Raw genomic sequence first — 8,632 nt, 5'->3', positions numbered from 1 at the left:
CAGTGTCTTTCTTGTCATGAGTTAATTTCCTATGAAGGAACACTTACCACCAACCTAAGAATGTTCCTACTCAAGTCTTTACTTGTAAGTGCTGTTGTATCACTATTGCCCATCAGAAGACAGTATTTTTAAAATTACTTTTGGCCAATTGTTGGCATTTATAATTTTATTTAAGGACACCACATAATACAACTGTCAACTTCCATTAAAATGTCTTTAAAGCTTAATCAGTTTTATTGATAGCTTGCTTTATCTGTGGGTGGAAGAAAATGTCACTTGCATTAGTTAAAAAAACATGTTTCAGTACCATCCCTAATGTAAATATCAGTGATGTAAACCAGACATCACCCTGTACCCCCAGGGCTGATAAGCCCTGAGTACTTCTGAAGGTTGCAGTGAGGGTAGATCCCAACCTTGAGTGTCTATCTCAACAGGCTACTGAAGTCTGACCTCCAACTGTGAAGGAATGTAAACCAGTGTAGTGTAAGAGTAGTAAGGCGGGAAGTTTCCTGACATGTTTTCCTTTGCAGTTCTCAGGTCATTCCCAAGAGTTTATCTACCCCTGATAGATTTCAGTAGACTTTCAATGTTAGTGAGATCACACTTTAAGAATCAGATGTTGCAGCCGTAAGAAGGATAAGACTCCTATAAAAAATGTATGTAAAAGACTCAAACATTAATACCTGTCGCACATCTGGGAATCACCTCAGTGGATTGATGCAACTACATTTGGGCTTTAAAGACTTTGTAAAGAGTGACACCATGTGGATTTTTTGAGAAGTGCAAGGACCAGAGTAACCTATTGGCTTGCTTGGTGAGTATCATAGCAACAGCTTTGTGCTATTATGACCTTAATTATGGGTAGTTTAATCAGTAAAGATTGACTGAAAACTTTTCTCCAAAGTCATATCAATACTCCATTGATTGAACACCACAAGAGAGTCAACAACCTTTATTTATCCATATATGTGCCACTCAGAAATTGGGAAGAGGTGTTACAGGATTTGCCCTTTAAGAGAAGCCTATATGGATCATTTACACTTTTTCTCTCTACAATGAGGTTATTAACAAAAATGAATGGAGGAAAAGAAAAAAAGACAATATGGTCGTAACAGTGTAAACACGTGGTAATATACATGAAAGCAAAAAAGCAATAGGTATCAGTGACATCAAATTAAAATGTAGGGTAAGTTAGTATGAATAAGAACAAAAGACTCCTGAAAACCCTAACTTTTTTTCTCAAATAACAGCTCAGCATACATTTCTACATAGCATGCAATAAGGCACCTATCTAACACAAGGAAGAAACCTATGCTACAGTTTGAAGCACAATTGTTATCCAAATAAAAAGGAAAAGAAAGTATCGCTCACCATAATGTTCACTCCCATAAAAACTGTATATCTCTCGTTCCCTTTCATATAACCCAAGCCATATCTAAAAAAATACATCAGTTTGTAAAAGATATTATACACAGAACAGTAAATAGAGCACAATCCATTGGAATTTCGGAAAAAAATCTTAAAGTCCTGTAAAAGTGAGATTTTCTCGTGTAGTCTTTTTGATTTTTAGTATGCAAAACCTTTTAGATCAAATTGTGATAGTTTGCAGATCAACGTGAACAAGTTACCTATATTCTATACACAGGTAATTGAATTAGTCTCCAAAGAAATAAACAAAGTGAGGTGTTGCATTTCATGTACATTTGGTGCTGGGGTACAGAGGAAACCGCACAGTAAATAATTAGGACACAGGTCATGTTGTAATATGCTACCCAGTAGATTTTTATTTTCTATTATGCATTTTCTTATGGCTAAATAGCATGCCATAATAGAATCAGGGTGTCAGCCAGTATTGCTCTCTGTACAGTCTAATGCAGCAGTGCTAACTTATCGTAGACATACAAGAAAACAACCTCATAAATATACAACATGGCTCGTGTCTGATGGAGCCCAAATTCATGAAACACCTGCAACATGTTTATCTCCAACATTTATAACAAATTAAAGTCATAAAGGAAAAAAAGTGGAGACAAAGTGGCTCTTACTATCAAAAATGTAATCTTTCGGGACAGCCACACTAGTCACCTATACATATATATATATAAATGAAATCAGTAAATATTTACATTGGATTTTTGTCATTTGCTTCACATGGATTATGTGGGTGAAAAAGATAACTATTTAAATTGAGACAACAGTTCTTGTTCACCAATTGTGTTGGTAGCCTTGGATAAAGTTGCAGCTGAAAAGCGCATGTGCCCACCTGAAGGTATAATAACTGAATTCTTGTATCAAAAAGACTAACCAGAAGGTGAAGCATATTTTCCCCAGGTAACAATTTATCATGTAGATCTTCAAATCACATTTTTTTCTTTTAAAAGTGTTCAAAAAGAGGTCCTGGAGCAAGTGGAGCACAATCACAAACAAGAATTCCTTCAGAAGCTAGTATTATACCCTCTTCAAACCGAGAACAAGTCCCGGGTTCAGCTCTGAATTATAGGTTACTCAGTCCTTCGGGCCAAGCCTTTTCCTTTTGAAGACTTGTTTCTGTCCATTTATTCTTAACTGCTCCACTTCAACATAGCAATGTGCTGATCTGACCACTTTTGTCTATAGAAGTTGGCCTGGTGTTTCCTGTGGTGTGGTGATATCAATGATGGGAACATTGTTATAACAGAAACGGGGGAGCAGGGATGTGTGCGCTTGCATGGGACAGCATGTGAGGGTGGGAGAGGGGGCTCACTGATCTACATGGATTCTATGATGTCTAGAGAGGGAAGATGAATGGTTAAAGCCTTTTCCACACTGAGTGCACCTGTATGGTTTTTCCACTGACAGTATGCGCTGTTTTGGGAAGGCGTTGTTGGGGAATCCCTTCCCTGAGGGCATGGTGCTATACTGCTGCGGTTGTGGCTGCGGTGGTTGTGGCTGCTGCTGTTGTTGCTGTTTGTTCTCCAAGTGAACTCTCTGATGCCTTGCAAGGGACGAGGAGTGATTGAATCTTTTGCCACAGTGGGCGCAGGTGTAACTCTTTCCCTCTGAGTGGACTCTTTGGTGTCTGGACAGGGAAGAGGAATGATTGAAGCCCTTGTCACAGTGGTGGCACATGTAGGGCTTGTCTCCCTGCTGGTGTACCCTCTGCTTCGGGGGAGTGCCGTAGGACAAGGTTTTTCCAGGCTGAGGGGGAGAAAACACTGGGTTCTGCAGGTGGGTCTTGTGGTGGCGAGAGAGAGAAGAAGAGTGATTAAAGCCCTTGTTGCAATGTCTGCAGGTGTAGGGCTTCCCGCCGGCATGGACTTGCTGGTGCTTCTTCAGATGGCGCTTGCGGACAAAGCTCTTCCTGCACATGTTACATTTGTACGGCTTCTCCCCCGAGTGAATCCTCTGGTGCTCCCTCAAAGTGGCTGCAGCTGCAAAACACTTTCCACACTGTGTGCACCGGTGGGGTTTGTCCCCGAGCACAACTGTAGCGTGGGTCTTCTGATGCTGCTTCAGGTTGGAAGTTGTAGCAAAGCCTTTGCCACACTGGCCGCATGTATATGGCTTCTCACGTGCATGGACCTCTTGGTGCTTTTTCAGATGCCTTCTGCGGACAAAGCTCTTCCTACACTGGGTGCACTTATAGGGCTTGTCCTCTGAATGCATCTTCATGTGTTCTCTGAGGGTGATTGCAGCTGCAAAGCTCTTACCACACTCTGAGCATCTGTGGGGTTTGTCTGGTAAATGGATCATCTGATGAGACTTGAGGCTGAAGGCATCAATAACATCTTTGCCCATGATCTCAACTCCTGGGGGAACATAAGGCTTTTCTTTCATGTGAATCTTCATGTGCTGCTTGAGGCTAGCCTCCACTGCAAAGCTCTCACCACAGTGGACACAGATGTAAGGGTTGAGGTCCTTATGGATCTCAAAGTGTTGGTGAAGATCCGCTATGCTGCCAAAAATCTCCCCACACTCGTTGCACTGCAGGCCATGGGCTTCATGTATGATGACACCATTCTCAGACTCCACTGTCAACTCTCCACCATGGTCAGACTCCACTTTAACCACATGCTCGCTTTCGGCTTTAAGCAGCACCTCTCCCAGCAGAGCTTCATTTCCCGACGTCTTGATCTCTGCTGCTGTGAAACAATGCATCTCACCATGTTCCACTTTAATGTAATCATGGTCTGTCTCAGCCACAATTGCATCCACACAGGCTACAGCTCCGAGCTCTGTCCCCAGTCCTTGGATCTTTAAGTCTGAGCCATGGATCTCAAGCTCTAATCCACGTTTTTCTTCTGTCATGATCTCAGTTTCTGCTCCATAGTGAAGGTCGACATGGCTGTGGGCTATGACACACTCCGACCCAAGTGTGTCAAGGCCGGGTGTGTCACATTCAGTCTCTGACTCGGCCATGAGAACACACTCCAGCCCCACGACCTCCGTTTTCCTGCCGGACGATGACTCAAAAGGGAATCGGGTTTATAGAGCTCGGTTTTGTTTAGCGCAGCGCTGGTGTTCTTGTCAGTGAGCAGTCCTGCAAAAAAGGAAAACAAAGAACAATTAATAGAGTGCCATTACTGATTTTCTTTTAATTTAACACATACAGACTAGAATATGTTGTCCCTTACCAGATGTTAACAGACACATTACAATTCTATTAATGACAATCTGACAGTGGGGCCTACAGACAGTAACATCGCCGACACACACCAAATTGTATGAATGTAAACAGCCTGTAGAGATGCAGTTTTCAGTGGCCCACAGTGGGGTACAATAGTCTCTCCAACTGTGTGCAATATCATTATTGTATGTATTCAAATGTGAGTGAGAGATAATGTCAGTTTCCTTGCATGCTTCACAGGTTAGTAGGTTGTTTTCATAAACATCTGTCACACATGGTGTCCAAAACTTGCCAAGTTCACATGTGTTGACTGCAAGTGACAAGAGGAAAGGTAGAACAAACAGCTTTGGAAACAAATTCCACCTGGCAGACAAAAATAATGTTATTATGATTATGATCATTATTATAAGACATTACAACTTAGATTGGATTAAAGGCCATTCTGGTGAGAAACCCTTAAGTTTGCCACTGACTCCCCACGAGAAGGAGCCCTACTTGCCCAGGACCTATATCTAACCCCTCGGCCAAAACAACATCTGGCTGGTGACAACTGTACTAATGGGTCGGTTGTAACGTTATATTTGATTAAGAGGTTATCATCTGTGTGCAAAAAAAAAGGACGTCATTAACAGTAGATACGCGTATGTATACTGTACTACTGCATATCCAATAGACTGCGTTCATTTGACCTAAAACACATGTCTGCTGCATTATGATTACACATATGAATGATATATGTATATAGGTTACGCGCTCATAATGCCTGCTAAGTTAAGATAATATATTGTCCACAATTACAAGCCTCATAACCGATTTGCAAATGCACACAGCAAGCTAAATGACCACTTTGCTAGCCAAGTTAGCGCTTAAGACGAGCTACACTACACTAGCTAACACAATTGATACAATCAAAGTGGACCACATCATGATCAAGCTCCCCAACTCTTAACTTAATCCTCAAGACAAAGCCCGGCTGGCCTGCATAGTGCGCTCATCTGCGCAGCACGTTGATCGTTGTTTAAAGTGCAACTTTGAAGGGTACAGAGACTTAAACCAGTGATGTTTTGTTATTAAACACTCAACTGTCTGGTTGCTAGCCGTCCGTAACAGCTACAAATAGCCTTCATAGCTGCTAGTTAGCTGGCTATAGTCGAGGGGGGGACTGGTTAACGACAAAACAGCATTGTGTTAGCTGCTAATGTGTTCACCGTTTAGCGAGCTAACTAGCTTCTTAGCAAAAACCAACACGGGAGTAATTGTAATCAATGCAAAAACAACAGCGAAATACTTACATTAAAAAGAGGAATCGAGTCAAGTAATTTTGTGCAATTTATGACACAACCACCGACGCGGAAACTCTCCTTGTGCGAGTATTAACAGGCCATCTTGTTGTGCCACACCAGCACTTCCAGCTAGCTAAGATTACATGCTCGCCTAAGATGGCTGCCGCTAGCTAACGTTAGCCACGTTAGCTTCCGCCCTTCAAAAACACATTGAATTAAGAGCCATCTCGGGGTAGGCATAAAATATAACGTTTTAAAGCGTTTCCAACTGCAAATATTGTATTACAAAGATCGGTTAAATGCATCATATAAGATGCGGTATCAGTGAGGACGACGTCGTAAGCTAATGTAGGTTAGCACACGGTCACCAGGAGTTGGCTAGCTGAAACAAAGATGGCTAACCGTGAGGGCGATGAATGCTGCGCGAAAAGCCCGGGAAAGAGTACCCTTTACTCGCATTAGAATCCATGTAAGACTCAAGTCATTCCTGTAGATTCAGTATGTGTTACATTAACCCAGCAGAAAGCTCTCGGTGAGGTTATTAAATGTCTGCTTTTGATAGCTAGAAGAACATGAAGCCTTCCTCTATGCGGCTGCACCCAGCAAACCGCACACATACACACACACGACTCTGATGGCGGCCTTGCTGATGTTAGCAGCTATCCAGCAGAGACGAAGCTACATAGCCATGATGCCAAGCTAACCACTCAGCTAATCCTGTTTGCTAACACGGCTACAGCCTCCTCTCTGTGTGTCTGTCTCCGCTTCAGGACAAGCCAGCACATCGTTAAACACTGGAGCGGAAGCTTTGCTCAGCCGCCCATCCGACCATGTTAATTCGCATGCAAAAGATGATTAAACTTATCTGCACCGTTAATACAATAGTCTAATTCTGCACATATCACGTCTCAACAATACAAATCTGGATGCGGATAAAAGTTGAAACAGTTCCTCGTGATATATAATGTGCTGCCGTGCTTGAACATCATGTTGCTACCAATGCGAGTCCAGGCCTGTATTTTTCCATTACAAAGTTAGGGTATTATCACAACTGGAGATAGCCCATTACTGGACCCATTATTACACATAACTAAGATTATATCCAACTAAACAGAGGCATCCCTCTGCTTCAACGCTGCTACTATTCACGCTGGAGTAAGTTGAATTTAAACGATGAAGAAAATAACCCATCAGGAGTAACAATCATACCAGTAGTAAATGCATAAATTCTTGCAAAACCGCAACCACCCACCTTTCTTTCCTTTTTAGTTTTTGTTTGCTGAAGGGAAGAAAAAAGAAAGAGAGTCGTTTATATGCTTCAAACTCCGGGTTGTGAGGGGCTTTGCAAGCTGTTGTGAGCCTCGTCAAACTGCTGTGTGTGTCTTCCTCTCTCTCTTTCTGCCTCTGTGTGTGTAGCTGGCGCCACAGCTCATCTGGCGCCAACGTTGGACCACCGACGCACTTTAGCGAAAGCAATCATTGTCACTTCAACGCGGCGGGGAAACCACTACCGCCCCCTACAATTTCGGAGGCATTCACACAGCACGAACAGCAGGTGATTAAAATACATTTTTTGAACGTCTTTAAAGTCGTCCCTTCACTCAGAATGTGATTTTTTTTTTTAAATTGTTCATGCAGTTTTAATGTTTGAGTTTCGCGTTGCCATATGATGTATGTGCAGAGTTTGACACTAGAAGGCTTTTTCATGTTCATCTGCTGAACGTGGAAAGTTTATCTGTGCTTGTTAAAAGTGCCATTATAAGGAGTCGCCCGACGAGCAGGATTTGTGACATCACAACTAGGAGCCTTGTCCAGTATGAAACTCACACAATTTTTTTGTGTGATCATTGCAGCCAAACATTCTTTGAAATTTGCATTAAAATGATGATAATTGGGAAAAATTGCAGGCAGAGGAAAATAATGCAATAAAATCCACAACAAACTGCTAACTACCAACGAAGAGTCATATTGAATCACTTCCTTTGATAAAAAGCATTTTCTGAATTTGTGAACCCTGGGCTCAAAGTTATAAAGACAAAAAAATATTAGTATTGAGTCAAATCTGCGTAAAATGCTGAAATATTGGTTTATTAGGCAGTATACAAGTATAGAAGTCCTGAGAAAGTGATGTTGCAGGAGCAAACTTCTCAAAGCAAAAGAGCAATGAGGTGGATGTCTTGAAGATGGCTGTGTTTGAACCGACTACTTAAAACGAAAGTATAGTGCCTAAAGTACAGACTGGCTCTGTAATGTTTCTCCTATATTTCTATAAAGTATCAAGAGGAGATTGGTTAAACAACTGAACAATACAGATCTTGTGTCTGTGAAGGCCATAGCATGTAATTCACATTATTCTCAAATAACCCTCCTGACATTCATTATATGTCTTCACTTGTGTTCTTTCTTTAACTTCAGTTGTATTGCCCCTTGCACAACACCGTCTTTTCTCATTTATTTACAGCAACCAACCAACCAAAGTGTTTAATGCAGAGTAGAACCAGCAATACTAATCCTTAAAAGCTATTATGCAATGATTGGCAAAATGTAGACTATGCTGTTTGTAAGTGTTTCTGAATCTAGAAATATAACAATTTATATATAGAAATATACAATTTTATCCTTGGAATGTGCTGCAATTATGGATTTGAGAAGAAATATCAACAGTCCTGTGCATTAAATTATTTTCAAATGTATAGTTAAATTTGATGAGGGTCACATACATATTTTATATACAGTATATTAG

The 8,632-nt window shown here is 41.4% G+C and overlaps 1 protein-coding gene across 2 annotated transcripts; it reads right to left on the bottom strand.

The window, feature by feature from the left end:
* Positions 1-1,753: 1,753 nt before the first annotated feature.
* On the bottom strand, positions 1,754-7,302 carry si:ch211-198a12.6 (uncharacterized protein LOC563253 homolog). Of its 2 annotated transcripts, none has more exons than XM_062430736.1 (2): positions 7,142-7,302; positions 1,754-4,519 (listed from the first exon to the last, which is right to left on the bottom strand). In XM_062430736.1, the coding sequence occupies exon 2, from the start codon at positions 4,396-4,398 to the stop codon at positions 2,740-2,742; it is 1,659 nt and encodes a 552-aa protein (XP_062286720.1). In that variant the 5' UTR covers positions 4,399-4,519; positions 7,142-7,302; the 3' UTR covers positions 1,754-2,739. The 2 variants fall into 2 exon arrangements, with proteins under 2 accessions (XP_062286720.1, XP_062286721.1); XM_062430737.1 differs by lacking the exon at positions 7,142-7,302 and adding an exon at positions 5,899-7,027.
* Between the last annotated feature and the right edge of the window lie 1,330 nt (positions 7,303-8,632).

Source organism: Scomber scombrus, chromosome 12, assembly GCF_963691925.1.
Source record: "Scomber scombrus chromosome 12, fScoSco1.1, whole genome shotgun sequence".
NCBI lineage: Eukaryota > Metazoa > Chordata > Actinopteri > Scombriformes > Scombridae > Scomber > Scomber scombrus.
The sequence above is the reverse complement of the archived record's forward strand: the minus strand, read 5'-3'. Positions and strand labels throughout refer to the sequence as shown.